Source organism: Cinclus cinclus, chromosome 23 (assembly GCF_963662255.1).
Source record: "Cinclus cinclus chromosome 23, bCinCin1.1, whole genome shotgun sequence".
NCBI lineage: Eukaryota > Metazoa > Chordata > Aves > Passeriformes > Cinclidae > Cinclus > Cinclus cinclus.
In genome coordinates this window covers 7,978,935-7,993,653 of record NC_085068.1, presented here as the reverse complement: position 1 = coordinate 7,993,653, position 14,719 = coordinate 7,978,935, and the positions used below count along the sequence as shown (strand labels likewise).

At 47.1% G+C, this 14,719-nt stretch overlaps 1 protein-coding gene across 1 annotated transcript in view; it reads left to right on the top strand.

The window, feature by feature from the left end:
* Positions 1-14,719, top strand: part of RERE (arginine-glutamic acid dipeptide repeats) — a 115,278-nt gene that overhangs the window by 25,601 nt on the left and 74,958 nt on the right. The window contains exons 3-5 of the mRNA XM_062507424.1: positions 5,245-5,350; positions 7,579-7,675; positions 10,338-10,442. Of these exons, the coding sequence (XP_062363408.1) occupies positions 5,245-5,350; positions 7,579-7,675; positions 10,338-10,442 (308 nt within the window). The remainder of the gene's footprint in view (positions 1-5,244; positions 5,351-7,578; positions 7,676-10,337; positions 10,443-14,719) is intronic.

Sequence of the window (14,719 nt, the reverse complement as noted above, 5' to 3'; positions counted from 1 at the left end):
TAAACCTTAAGGCATCACCATCATTCTGGTGCCATGTGCAGCCCTGCCTGGTGTGTCCCAGCAGAATTCTGTGCTCACTCCGAGCTGTGCTGGAGCAGCTCTGTCGAGCTCAGGGCTGTGTTTTTGAGCAAGTCTGGCAGCTCTGATGCCAGCCACCCACACTGGGAGACAGCATATGGCATCTCCTCAGCATTAACTGCAGATCAGGCAGCTTCCACCCTGTTCTGGAGAATGCTCCAGCCTTGATGGCTGGGCTTTGGGGCCATGGCCTCACAGGCACCAGCAGCCCTGCAGATGATGTGCTGTGATGTAAAACTGCTCTTGGGCACGTTTTGCAGTGTTTAAAGGACTGCTGTTGGGTGTAGGCTCAGCTTTGCAGGTGGGGCTCTGCTGCCTTCCCCTTTCCTTCTGTGAGAAACAAGGACATAAAAGAATGTCTTTGTGCTGTTTGCAAACAGTGCTGCTTCAAATTTTGTAGAAACTGCAGCAAAGATGTAGAAAAAGCCTTCTGTGAGCAGGGGTGTGCATCCCAGGTGTGTCCCTGCAGGTGTGCAGTGCTCCCTGCACCTGGGAGAGGCTGCAGCTCAGGGCGAGGTGAGTGTCAGGAGTGTTCTACATCTCAGAGTTACTCCTGTGCCAGGCTGAATTAATTTCCAGCACGCTGAGGTGACTCAGTGAATTCCAAGAGGAGTTTTTATTTGTGAATAAAAAGGACACGAGAACAGTTCTCACTGTAAACAGTCAGAAAATGTCAGGCACGAGCCATTGTGAAAAAATCCGATATTGTTTTGTCAATAAATTATGCTGTGCCCTCCATAGATCACAGAAATGGGCCTTTACCCTGGAAACAGCAATATTTGATACCCCAGGCAGCTTATTCCCAGCTCAGCTCACACTTGAGTGGATCTGCTGATCGATTATCCGCGGCTTTCCCAAGGCTTCTCATTTCCTGCCTCCCATTACTGCGCTCAATCAGCCCTGCTTTGTGCCCAGATAAGCCATCGAGGCATGTTTTATTAGAAAAGCCCTTGTAGATGGAGCAGGCATTAGATAACAGGAGCAGGTTTGGAGGTGCAGGATTTGTGTTGGCTCAGCCCTGCCTGGGCTGCTCCGAGCAGGGGCACAGAGGATTAATCTGCATGCGGCCACATTATTGCTTTTATTTCACATTTGTATTTCTTGCTGAACACTGACAATGCTGCTCTGTTTGCAAGGAGTAATTATGTGTTGCTATGCAGGCGTCTGAATTAAATAATCAAGCTGCAAAAATAACATTCATTTGTAGTAATATCCTCTGCATTTCCAGGCTGGGTTTGCTTGGCTTACAAACAGCTGATCAGTTTTCTTAATTAATTAGCAAACAGCCTACAAAAAGATACCTGAGAACGTGCAATTAGCGCGTGCTGTTGTGGAGAGGGAAGAGAAATAATCCTTGCTGTATTTCTTTAGCTCCTGATTTCCAGATAGGTTCATTTATGTCCCCTCTCTGCTGGTTTATTTTTTTCACCCCACAGTGAATCTGAGCGGTCTTTATTTTCCCTTTTCTCTCCTTTGACTATTGGTAAATGTCAGAATTGACCAAGAGTAAAAAAAAAAACCAAAACAGTTCTGTGGCAGGAGTGAGGTTTTGTGATGGAAAACGTGTTGGGAAGGGAAGATGTTCTGTTCCTGTTCTGTTCCTTGTCCCTGTTTTGCTGTTTGTTTCTCTGGAATTGCTGCTAGTCCCAGACTCCAGCGTGCCCATCTGTCATCTCCAGCATTTGGCATTTCTTCCCAAAGCTCGTTGTGATTTAACGTGGCTCTAAATAGGGCAGGGAGTGAAGTGCAGTGATTAAATCCCTCTGGGAGGATCTGCAGGACATCTGTGGTGGTTTGCAGTTTGGCTCCTCACCGCCCTGCACCGAGAACCTGGAAACTCTGAAGATCTGCTTTAGGGTGTGCAGTAACTCTCTTCTGAAGTGTGTCCCAGGGCAAACAGGCACCCTGGAATGGTCACAAATGCTGTGGAAATCAGGACATTCCTGCTTTTTTAAAAGAGAACTGCAGCATTATTTTTTTTCTCCTTTAAGGCAGACGCTCATTTTGAATAGAAGTCGACCAGATGCTTGTGAACTGAGATGCTTTAATCCATTTACAGATCCCATCTAATTCTTGTTCAATGTCCAAAACTGATTCATGCTGTTTAAAAGGAGCAAAACCCAAAATGTCAGCGAGAACAAAACCCCCAAATGAGCACTTTGTGAGTGCTACAGCAAAAGACAATATTTTCATTAAAGAGGAGAATGTGGTTTTGTAGCACAGGGAATCGTTTTGAGCTGACAGAAAGACCCTTGGAATTTAAAGCTCTTGCCATGGCTGCAGTTTCTGCAGGCCTGGATTTGGCATGTGACAGTCTGCAGCTTTTCAGATGTAAAGGTGTAAAAAAGGAAAAAAAAGTCACACTTTGGGAGGTAGGGGACACTTCTTTTGTGTGCACATGGTTTGAAAATAAATAGTCTGCCACAGAAGTTGGCGCCTTGACACCTCTGAGTGTAGTCTGCTTTCTAAATGACATACGTCTTTAGGAAGTTGGCTGACAAAATAGCATGTCTAGGAATTTCTGTGCCATGAGGGATGTAAATGTGAAAAGGGAGATTCTGACAGACGTTTTGTATTTTTAGCAAGATTGAAGCTTCAGGTTAAACCCCACAAAATCGTCTGTGTTAGAAAGTGGGCACAGAAAAGGGGTTGTCAGGGTGCAGCTTTTAAATGAGTTGGACCAAAAAAAATCCCAAAGAAACCCAGAACCCACAAGCCAACCCCAAGTGCATCATTGTCACAGACTTTCCTGTAAACAGATCCTTGCACATCTCATTGTAAATGATATTTTTGTTGCTGCTTTGCCTGTGTGTTGGAGGCAGGGAGCCATTCCATAGGCAGCATTCCAAATCTAAATGGGGACCAGTCTGAGAATTGTTCTGATCTTTACGGTTGGCCCCGTTTATCTTCCCATTTCTACAGCACTTAAAATGCCTCTCTGATAGAATTGAGGTGTTAGGAGTTAAAAGCCTGAGAAGTGAGTGCAGATCACTGAGAAATGGCTGAGAAATGCAGCACCTTTGGGTTGGTTGTGTTATGGTTGTAACTATATATATGTGTGTGTGTGTGTGTGTGTATATATTTTATGTATATATATATATAAACTTGTTTTGGTTATAACTCTAACTTCGTGTGTTTCCCCCATAGCTTTAGAAGACACACTATTTTTGTTTTCTGAGGTGAAAGAAAAGCAGTTTGAGTGTAATCCCCTTTGCTTTGCAGTCATGCCCTGTGCCCAGTGCCATCAGTCCCACCCTGATGTGCGATCTCATCTCTGAGTGATGAGCTGATAAAACTCTGCTGAACACCGTGAACACTTTGCCTTGTGTGTGAATATTCCTGACGAACTCTTGTGCAATCCCTGCTATTCCAGGTTTCAGTGCACATTGGGTGTTTGAACCGGGCCTTCCAGGAGTTGTGGCAATCAGCAAAAACTTCTTTTTGCCTTGCCTGCAGGACCAAATGGTTTTTTTGGGAGATGGGAGAGGATGAGGTGCTCCTTTATGGCAGCAGGGGGAAAAGCTCACTTTGAAGCACTGATTGGAACCCCCCAAATTCCCCCAAAGTCTGGAATTTGCAGTCCTGCCAGGTGTTTCCATGTGCAGATGTGCCTGTGCCTCCTTTGCAGTGCTGTGGAGTTGTGTTATTTGAAAGTCTGCAGATGCACAAACGCTGAAAATCAGAGCACTGATGTTTGTTGTAAACTGTCCTTGTGTGTGTGAATGGGTTTGGTGCCAGAGTGAAGCTCTCTGAGCATCCTCTCAGGGTTTGTGTAACAAAAGAATGGGTTTTTTTGTGCTCTCAGCCGAGAAACACAAAGAGAATTTGCAGAGAAATGCTGGGTTGATGTTTCCAATCATAAATAAATAGAATTTGTGAACTCTTAGCGAGAGGGTAACGGATTATTTACTCGGACTTTTTTGTCTTCAGAATTCAGAGAGACCGCTCATAAAAGCTGTGGTGCACAGAGCATTATTCCAGGAGAACAGACGAGCCTGCAACCCCAATTTTTGAACAGCAGGCAGCAGAAAGCAGAGCCGCCTCTCACTCGTTGTCCTTTTGAATTTTTTCCCGTGCATTAGACAAGCTTTGATTGGGAATGTTTTGTTTCCAGAGGCACGGTCGGGCTCGGGATGCTGGCGGGTTTGGGATGGGATGTGGCAGGGCTCAGTCCCAGCTTTCCTGGCACAATGCTGCCACTGGCAGTGGTGTGCTGGAATTACACGGGCTCTGCTCAGCGAGCGCCTTTCCCAGCAAGGCTGGGATGTTGTTTATTCAGCAGAAAAGCTCTGACACCCAGGCTGGTGCTCCGAGAGGCAATTCCCAGCCCAGAAACCTGCGGTTTAACTGGGAACTGGTGATGGGTTAGGAGCAGTCTTAGACGGGGATTGCAGAGGAAAACAAGCCTGCAGTTGTCTCATGGCAGAAGAATGTTCCTTTCCCTTCAGGCTTTTGTTTCTTCAAGTGTTTTGGAGCAGCAGGAAGAATTGCAGACCAAGGGGTTTGGAGATAAATTGAGCAGAGTCTGTAGTGACTTGATCTAAAAATTCTCTTTAAGTGGTGTTTATGCTTCGCTTTCCTTCTAAGAAGGAACAAATTGGTGGCTGGAGCTTCAATGAAAAAAAGAGCATTTGGGGAAGAGAGATTTGTGTAAATTTTGCTGTGAGGTTGATGAGCAGTCAGAGCCTGTAATTATTGTGATTGAAGTGCAGTATCCTATTCTTTTGTGTAATAAAGAACATCTATGATTATGTCTGGATCCATCTGTCCTTGGGGGAAAAGAAATATCTATTATCTCTTGGTTTCTACTGCTAAGAATGTTGCACTGAATGGTGCTACTGTGGGTATTCTTTTTTACATGTTTGGCCATAAATACTTCTTATTTGTAGAAATGAGCAGAGTGCATGAGGACAAAAATTGCAATCCTTTTCTGATCCCTGCCTTTTTCCTTGGGTTAATGAACACGAATGAGTAGATGGGGGTTTGCTGGTCAGATGCAGAGAGACACAAGCGCAGGGTGATGCAGGAGGCTCTCCCTGCCTTTGTCTGGGCTGGAAATCGATCTGTCACCAGCACAGGAGAAATGCTTTCCTGCCTCTGGGGCTGACCTGGGGTGAGGGCTGTGGGCTGATTTCCCTGCCAGTAACGCCCAGGGTTGTTTTTCAGAGCAAGAGGGACCATCTGCTGATGAATGTGAAGTGGTACTACCGCCAGTCCGAGGTGCCCGACTCTGTGTACCAGCACCTGGTGCAGGACAGGCACAACGAGAACGGTGAGTGGGCTCTGCAGGGCCAGCCTGGCCTCCTCTGTGTCCCTAATCCCAGTTCTGACAGATCCAGGATGGTGAGTGGGCTCTACAGGGCCATCCTGGCCTCCTCTGTGTCCCTAATCCCAGTTCTGACAGATCCAGGATGGTGAGTGGGCTCTGCAGGGCCAGCCTGGCCTCCTCTGTGTCCCTAATCCCAGTTCTGACAGATCCAGGATGGTGAGTGGGCTCTACAGGGCCATCCTGGCCTCCTCTGTGTCCCTAATCCCAGTTCTGACAGATCCAGGATGGTGAGTGGGCTCTGCAGGGCCAGCCTGGCCTCCTCTGTGTCCCTAATCCCAGTTCTGACAGATCCAGGGTGGTGAGTGGGCTCTGCAGGGCCAGCCTGGCCTCCTCTGTGTCCCTAATCCCAGTTCTGACAGATCCAGGATGGTGAGTGGGCTCTGCAGGGCCAGCCTGGCCTCCTCTGTGTCCCTAATCCCAGTTCTGACGGATCCAGGGTGGTGAGTGGGCTCTGCAGGGCCAGCCTGGCCTCCTCTGTGTCCCTAATCCCAGTTCTGACAGATCCAGGATGGTGAGTGGGCTCTACAGGGCCATCCTGGCCTCCTCTGTGTCCCTAATCCCAGTTCTGACAGATCCAGGATGGTGAGTGGGCTCTGCAGGGCCAGCCTGGCCTCCTCTGTGTCCCTAATCCCAGTTCTGACAGATCCAGGGTGGTGAGTGGGCTCTGCAGGGCCATCCTGGCCTCCTCTGTGTCCCTAATCCCAGTTCTGACAGATCCAGGATGGTGAGTGGGCTCTGCAGGGCCAGCCTGGCCTCCTCTGTGTCCCTAATCCCAGTTCTGACAGAGCCAGAACACAGGGATATGGAACCAGGACATGGTGTTAGAAAAAGGGTGGTGGTTTCTTACCTGCCTGGTCTCACTGCTGTGTGTCCTGTTCCTGTAATCCAGGGGCATTCCAGGTATGCTGGAAGTGCTGGGCTGTATTCATAATAATTAATAACAGCAGCAGCAAGAATATCAATAATACTGGGGTTTTTTTTAATTCTCTCCTTGAGAGAGGATAGAAAAGCAAAATAACCCTGGATCCTTGGTAGGCCTCCTGGACACTGTACTGCTAATGAACTGAGCACCAAATTATCTGCAGAAATTGGGGGTTTCTGGTTTTTGTGCTTCTGCCACAGTGTCAGGAGACCTGTGTCTTTTACAGCCATGCTTACACACATGAATATTCACTGAGATTAATATTGCAGTGAGGGATGGAACTGAAGCATCACTTGGAGCTGAGTTTCCCCTTTTCTCTTTGCAAAAACAAGTGTGATCTTGGGTTTCATAGAAGCAGAAGAAACTTTAGTACATATCCCAGTGTCATTTATCTCCTGCCTCCAGGGAAGACATAACATTTGCTTCTGTTCTTACCAGGATATTTCCTTGAGGCAACTGTTAAAAATGCTGAAGATACTCCAAGGTGAACTGTGATGATAAAAGTTGATGATTGAAATATGGAATGCAGCAACTTTCTGGTGCCTGACAGAACAAAGTTGAGCACACGTTCCCCTTTTAAAGGACATTTTGTGTGTGCTTTTAGCAAAAGCTCCACAAATCTAACATTTCTGTTACTAATTTATTTGAAACTTCTAACAATGAGATTACAGGCACAGTGTCAAAAAGTACTTTTGATAGCATGGCTGCTTTTTTATGCAGTCTCCTGTGTGTAGAGAAGTATTTTTGTGTCTTCCTCAAAGGTATTAGAAAAAAAAAGTAATGGAAAAAGTTGTCTTCCAGTTCTTTGTTAACACTCAGAATTTTCCGTGTTTGAACATGAATATCAATATTTACCTCAAAGCCAGAGCACTAGGCAGTTACCACTGTCAGGATTTTGCTGAACATTAAATATGCACCGAGCCAATACCTTATCCTGGGAACCAGAATCCATTTCCTTGGTTCCTTTCACCTGGGGGTGACTGCTCCCAGTGCCCCAGATGTGACACCCAGTGCCCTGAAAAGCTTTTTCCCTTTGGAAATCCCGGGAGAATTGATGGATAAGGATAGATATGATATTCCTACACATGAATTCTTCCATCCCATGCACACTGAGCACACGGACAGCGTGTTTGTCCCCTCGGAGTGTGCATCTGAGGAGCATCCCTGAGCTGTGAGCTGCCAGGAGTGGCACTGCCTGCTGGCCCAGCTGCTGTGTCAGGGGCTGTGTTTGTGTTTTTGTCCTGGGCAGATTCGGGACGGGAGCTGGTGATCACAGACCCGGTGATCAAGAACCGGGAGCTCTTCATCTCCGACTACGTGGACACGTACCACGCTGCTGCCCTCAGGTGAGGACAGGATGGGGACAGCCTGGGGCTGGGACAGAGTGTCTGGGGCTGTGGGGGGACAGCCTGAGAGGGACAGAGGTGTCTGGGGCTGGGGGACAGCCTGGGGCCAGCCTGGGGCTGGGACAGAGGTGTTTGGGGCTGGGACAGAGGTGTTTGGGGCTGGGGGACAGCCTGAATGGGACAGAGGTGTTTGGGGTTGGGGGACAGCCTGGGGCTGGGACAGAGGTGTTTGGGGTTGGGGGACAGCCTGGGGCTGGGACAGAGGTGTTTGGGGCTGGGGGACAGCCTGGGGCTGGGACAGAGGTGTTTGGGGCTGGGACAGAGGTGTTTGGGGCTGGGGGACAGCCTGAGTGGGACAGAGGTGTTTGGGGCTGGGACAGCCTGAGTGGGACAGAGGTGTTTGGGGTTGGGGGACAGCCTGGGGCTGGGACAGAGGTGTTTGGGGCTGGGGGACAGCCTGGGGCTGGGACAGAGGTGTTTGGGGCTGGGACAGCCTGAGTGGGACAGAGGTGTTTGGGGCTGGGACAGCCTGAGTGGGACAGAGGTGTCCGGGGGCACTCGGCCCCAGCCCAGCTGTGTCCTCCTCCCCTGCAGTGAAGCACTGTGTTCTGTGCTCTGCTGCAGCAGGGAGCTGCACTGGTGCATTCTCCTCTCCATCCCAGTCACTCGCTGGTGCTCAGCAGTCGTTGTTTGCCATCGGTGCTGGTTCCTGCAGCAGCACTGCCCTTCCCTCAGAGCCTGATGAGCAGTGGCACCTCCTGCAGCCCCGGCTCTCTGTTGCCCTGGTTAAATTGCATTAAAGGCTTTTCCTGAGTGCTTTCCATGGCCACAGCTCAGCCCAGAGCAGAGGAGAATCTGCCTGCCCAGGAGGGAGTGCATTGCCCAGATGTGTGCCCTGCACTCTGCCCTGCCCTGGGGCTGCTGCTCTTCCACCCTCCAGGCTTTTGGCTGCCCAACCTTGACAGGGCTGAGGAGACACCCTCCCTTCAAATGCTTTGGGATCCCAACAGCAAGGCATTATTTGTCAGCTGATTTTCGGCATGCCAAACATGCATGGATATTGTCAGGATGCAAATTGAATAATCTCCCTGATAATGGTGCTCAGATGGTGTTTCACCAGAGCCATCTGGAGACATTTTTTTGTTCGGAGTCACTTTGCTGAAGCCACTTACTTCAAGACAAACTGGCTTCTGTTCTGGCGGGGGAAGTCTTTGATTTACATATTAAACCTTTCTTATAAACTCAGAGCATTCCAGCAGTGTGTCAGGAGCCCCTGGAATCCCACAGTGCCTCTGCTGAGTCCAGTTTTAAATCAGGAGCTTGGCTGTTCTGATGGAGCCAGGCTGGAAATCTGCTCAAACACAGAGAAATTCAACTCTGTGGCTGCAGTTTTCCCTGGGACTGTTCTAACTCCCCTTCTCCATCCTTTCACTTATTTTTTTCCCTTTAAAGAAAAGATAGAAACTGAAAGATAAAAATGGAATCTACGTGTGTGCCAAACAAACTTGAAAAATAACCTCTGAGTGTACAAGATGAGCAGAAGGATAATTGCACATGGTGTTCTTGCAGAGAACATGGGGAGGCAGAATGTGTCGTGATGCATGAAAGGTTAACATGAAATTCTAATTTGTTATAATATGAGATTATTTCTCTGCCCTCTGCAAAACAAATGGCTGTGGACACACAATGAATTGATGACAAACTGGGGAATAAAACCAGTGATTTTAACTACTGATATTTTGCTCTAACCGGTGGAAAAAATTAACTAGAGGGTACTTGTAGATCTCTGTGGAAGTGTGCAGTAAACATTGTGTGCTTTTTACCTCTCTGGTAAATCTTCCTGGTGAAATGCAGAGCTCCTGGTCTGGAGTGCTGTGAGCAGGATGTGCTGCTGCCATCCATAGAGATAATGCAGCTTGTCTAGAAAATGCTTATGAGCTGGCAGGTGAATTATTGAAAGGAAGCTAAACCTCTTTCCCCAAAATACCTTTAAAATGTGAATTTAATGTGAAATATCAAAACAAACCCCCCTGCTCGTTGTGTGTCTCTCTAAATTACTAAATTTGGAAAGCAGCATCAGCCTCCAGGGAGAAAATCAGTGTTAGTGAGCAAGCCTGGCACTCAGTGTCTGTGTGTGGGGCTCTCACAGACCTTGCTGCTGGTCCTTTACAACCTGCCAGGACCTGGCCAGTGCCCAGGGCTGCTTTGGGTCTGCCAGGAGAGCATGGGCAGGGAGCTTTTATTAAACTGAAGTTTTATTTAGCTTCCTGTATAGAAAGCTGACTTCAACAATGTGGACAGTAGAATTTTGGAAGATGCAGCTGTAACAGGGCTGTAAAATCTTTGCAACTTGGAGTTTGCCAGGACTGCATTTTGAGCTATTGTTTGTTGGGCTGGTTAAGTTTGGGCTCCTCAGGACTGTGCTGGCTGAAGAGAATTAATGAATGTTTGTAGAAATGCAAATCTAACTGCATTTCCTTCCCTTCCCACCGTGGGAAGAACCCACATGGATTTTTGTTAAAGCAGCCTTGTATTTATGATGTTTTGAACATTTATGAGAGCAGGGATGCCTGTGGCTTCTACCCAGATTGCAGTGGCACTTAATTAAAGTAGCTGTTACTCAAGCTAGAATCCTAATGCCATTTTCTCCTCTTTCTTTCAGAGGGAAGTGCAACATCTCCCATTTCTCTGACATATTTGCTGCTAGAGAGTTCAAGGCACGAGTGGATTCATTTTTCTACATCCTGGGCTATAATCCAGAGACAAGGTAAGTGAAAATGGCTTTTAAACTCCACTTCACCACTGACCTGTGCTGGTGTTCACTCAAAGGTTGGACTTGATGATCCTGGAGGTCTTTTCCAACCTTAATTCTGTGAAAATTACTCAAGGGAAGGAAGGTTAAAATCCAGCTGGTAGAAGGCTGGGGTGGAAGGGGTGCCAGGGAGAAGATGCATCTTTCTGAGTGTGTGTTTATATAGGAGAAAAATAAGAGTAGAAAATAAAATTGTGCAATGAGTCCTGATATCTGGGTGCATCTCTGAGTAAATAATGTACTGCTTCTAAACAGCTCCTTGGAAATATGGAAGTTTTCTAAAGCTTCCAAACTTTAGCAGGAATTCTTGGCTGTCTTGCTGAATGTACACCCCTGAAAATACTTGTAAAAATAATTTGCATATTCTAGTCGGCAAGGTTGAAATTTAGATACTTCTAAGAAATCAAATTGAAAGTTTTTAAGTGTGGAAATTCCTGGTTTCATGTGTAAATAATCATCCAGGGTCCCATATCAGGAATACCTGGTTTATTGCTGAACTAGAACAAATTAAGAGGTACAGAAAGAACTTTTTTGGGAATCAGTTCATATTTGAGGAAGGTGTGTCCAGCATGCTCTTCAGTCTGCCTGGGGTTTGTCAGCTCTGTTTGGCAAGCTCAGTCCAGGCTGTAGCTTTGTTATTTTCTGGGTCCAAACATGACACTTTCCCCATTTGTGGGATTTTCTAACACAGAAAATGCCTCACAAGTGCCAGCCTTGAGGAGTTTGCTGTTCAAGGGGGACATTTCCATGAGCACTCCAGTGGAAGATGAATAATTTGGCCCAGGCCTGTGCCCACTGGAAGGGAATTTTTCTTTCAGTGCAGAACACAATCAGAGGGATTGTCCACAATATGGACCTTGATTTCCAGAGATCTCGTGGAGAAAAGTCTCGTTTGAAGGGGGGTTAGATAAACATATAAGTAATAAATATTTGAATTGTTCTGTGGTAGACTTTCTGTTTCTAATGCAGCTCTGAATCTTTGTGCTTCAGGGCATTGCCTAGCTGTTAGGAATGAGCTCCCTGTGTGGGTATTTATTATGAAATTGCCTTTTTCTGAGGCTTCCTGTGCTTGCACTGAAGTGTCTGGATCTGTCTTCCGTGGCTGGGAGGGGTCTGGACTGGTGGAACTCCCTCCTCGGGCATTTCCCATTCTCTGGGAGTCTCTTTAGGGTGGTGCTGAGCCCTGGGAACATCCCAAATTCAAACACCGTGTGTTAAAATGCTTCTGGAACATCACTGGTGTATTTTCTTTGGAGCAGCCCACCAAGGCAAGGCACTGATGAGGTTTTCATGGTGCCCCTCTGATACTCAGCACCATCCTGACCTCTGTGTCTGTCACTGCTTCAGTGCATTTTGGGTTGGAGTGTTGGTGTTGGTGGCTAAGGGATGATTTCTCCTGTGAAATGGCATTTTTGTTGCTGTCACTGGGGTTTTAAACCCACTTTCTGGGTAGAAGTAGCTGTTAATTCTTCCAGCTATTAGAGAATGACTGAGCCTGAGAGGATCGATGAAATGACAAAGCAGACACTTAGTGATCAGCTAATTACTCAGACTGGCCAGCTCTGCAAAGTTGGTTTTTCTTCCTTTGGTTGCAGCCAGGCTTTTTTTTTTTTTTTTTTTTTTTTTTCTCTTTCCCCATCCCTCCTAATTCCAGCTCTTCAAGCCTGTATTTTCTCTTGGAATGGGGGAGGTTCAGAGAGAGGAGCTAAAGGAAGGGGTTTTTTTGGTAATTCCTGACCTGTGTGTTGTGCTGATGCACGTGGCTGTGAATTTCTGCTGATTTCCATTGCTTTGGGAAGTGGAAAGTTGGAGGGAACATTTCAGGCAGGCTCTTGGGCCTTTGGCAGTTTTATCTTCACTTGATCTGCTTTCCTAAAGCAGTGTTTTATTTCACGTGGGAGGATGAGAAGCACTGCTGGCTGTTCAAAGTGATGGTGTTGAAGAAGGTTCTGGATGCTGCAGTGACCCCCAAACTGTGGGAATGTGGGGTGGGATCCACCAGAGACCCAACAATCCTGAGCTGGGGGTTGTGAGTGCCAAGGGCATTTCTGTCTGAGGGACCCTGGGTCCAGCAGGAGATGCTCAGAAACTTTCTCAGGACTTTGAGATGCAGCTCAGCGTGGTGGGAATCTATTTTAGTGTGTTTACATGTTTGCAAAGAAGCTATTTTTGTGTGTTTGTATATGCAAAATAATTTGAAAAAAACACAGACTGCAAAACCATCCCCAGCACTGGGGGGATGTGTGGGACGAGGCCCTTTTGTTGTTGGAGGACTCAGAGTTCAAGGAAAAGTATTTTTGTCCTTTCTGTGCTGTTTGAAACTTGTGATTCTCAGGAATATCAGCCCTGGTCCTGGTGTGCCATTCTCTGCTGTGGCATTGGTCAGCCTGGGTCTTTTGGGATAACTTCTGTACTTCAGGCTGGGTTTTCTCAGAGTTCAGCACAGGACTACGGATAGTGTGCCAGTAATTCTCACATCCCTGAGAAAACTCTGATTGTGGAATAAAACCCTGAGCTAATCTAAAAGGTAGAGGCTGAGTATTCTCACCTTGAGCAGTGTTAATCAAACCAGAGCTGCCTGGTGTTCCTGCCTCTGCAGAGTGGGGGATGCATCTCAGCACTGCCAGCTGAGCAAAAAAAAAATGCATTTTATGTCAAGGACTTGAAAGTAATTAATTTTGTGTCTCTTCAGAGGAGTGACTGCTCTGACAGTGACTAATTCCACTAAGAAGAATCCCACTGCCACCTCCAGTCCTTGCTTTTGTGCTCTGGCATCCAGTGAGGACCTGGGGAGCATCTCCCAGCTCTCCTGGAGGATGCAGATGTGCCAAACCCACCGGTGGCAGTGGCTCAGCTGTGTCATGCTGGCATCTTCCCAGCCAACACTGCTTTGATCCCAGGAGTAAATAAAGATACTAAAAAGTTTTCTCTGACATCTCTAAATATACACAGATTAGATTAAAAGAGCTGCTGAATTTTTGCTTGGAACTAGAAGTAGCCAGGTATTATTCTACAAAGAGTTTTGTGGATCAAAATTCCTCCTCCCCAGTGCTTTTTGGTGTTGTAAAAATAAATAATCCCAAACATTCCAGGCTTGAGTGAATTTCAGAATGGATATTTTGGGAAGCATTTGTTTGTGTTTTGGTTGTACAACTTTTGCTTTTGCTTTATTTTTAATCTTGTGGAACATTCTTGTTGGGGGATGTTGTGAGCTAAGTGAGTATTGGGGTGTTCTGCATCCTTAGGGATTGGCTTTAGATCCTTTCAGCAGAGCTGAAACACTCAATTTACTGAACATTTCAATTATTCTGGCGTGTTCATGGAAGGATCCAGGCCGTTGGTGAAGGTTCCCAAGGCAGGGTATGGGAGGTAACAGAGAATAAGCAACAAGGAAATTGTGTATCCACCTCTGCTACAATGAAAATTCCTCACTGGATTATTGTACCAGAAAATTAAGGCTTGTTCTGGGGCCTGATCTGTTTTGCTTACTCAAAATACAGTATTTAGGGAACTTTTTATCCTTCTTTAGCCTCACGGTAGATTGAGGCATCCCAGGAGGTGGAAAATAGAGGGATGTATCCCAATGAAAGTGCGTGTGCTGTTCCCTTCATGAAAATGGGTACCTAAGGGCATGTTTGGAATTTCCCAGTAAATGGAGGGGTCAGAGATGCAGGTTGGGCCAGGAGGTTCAGGCACTGAGTCAAGCCTGGCTCCCCCAGGGTTCACACTTTGTTCACACCTGCTGGCTGGGGGCAGAATATCCCTTAAATGCTCCCTGCGCTGCAGTGCTGACAGGAGAAGGGCAGAGTTCTGTGTCTCAGCTTCCTGCTCCACTTCCCAGCACACAATTGTGTGTTCAGCCAGGGCTCCAGGCCCTGAGCCCCTCAGAGCCTTGGCATGAAGGACATGAGCAGCAGCAGAGCTTTGAGGTTGCTGCTGGATCACACCTGGGGCAGGGCTGGACTGGGACTGATGCTGGCCATGAAGGATCCCCCAGCCAAGGCCCTTCCATCCCATCCATCCTCATCCATCCCTTCCATCCTCATCCATCCATCCCCTCCTGAGGTCAAAGAGGGCTCAGCTGCTCCCAGCTACATTTATCAAGCCCTGGCTGGGGTTGATTGATCTGTTTTTTAGCAGATCCCTGCCTTTATTAGTGGATCCCGGCTGTATTTATTAATGAATGGATCCCTGCTGTATTTAATCGTGGATCCTGGCTGTATTTATTAATT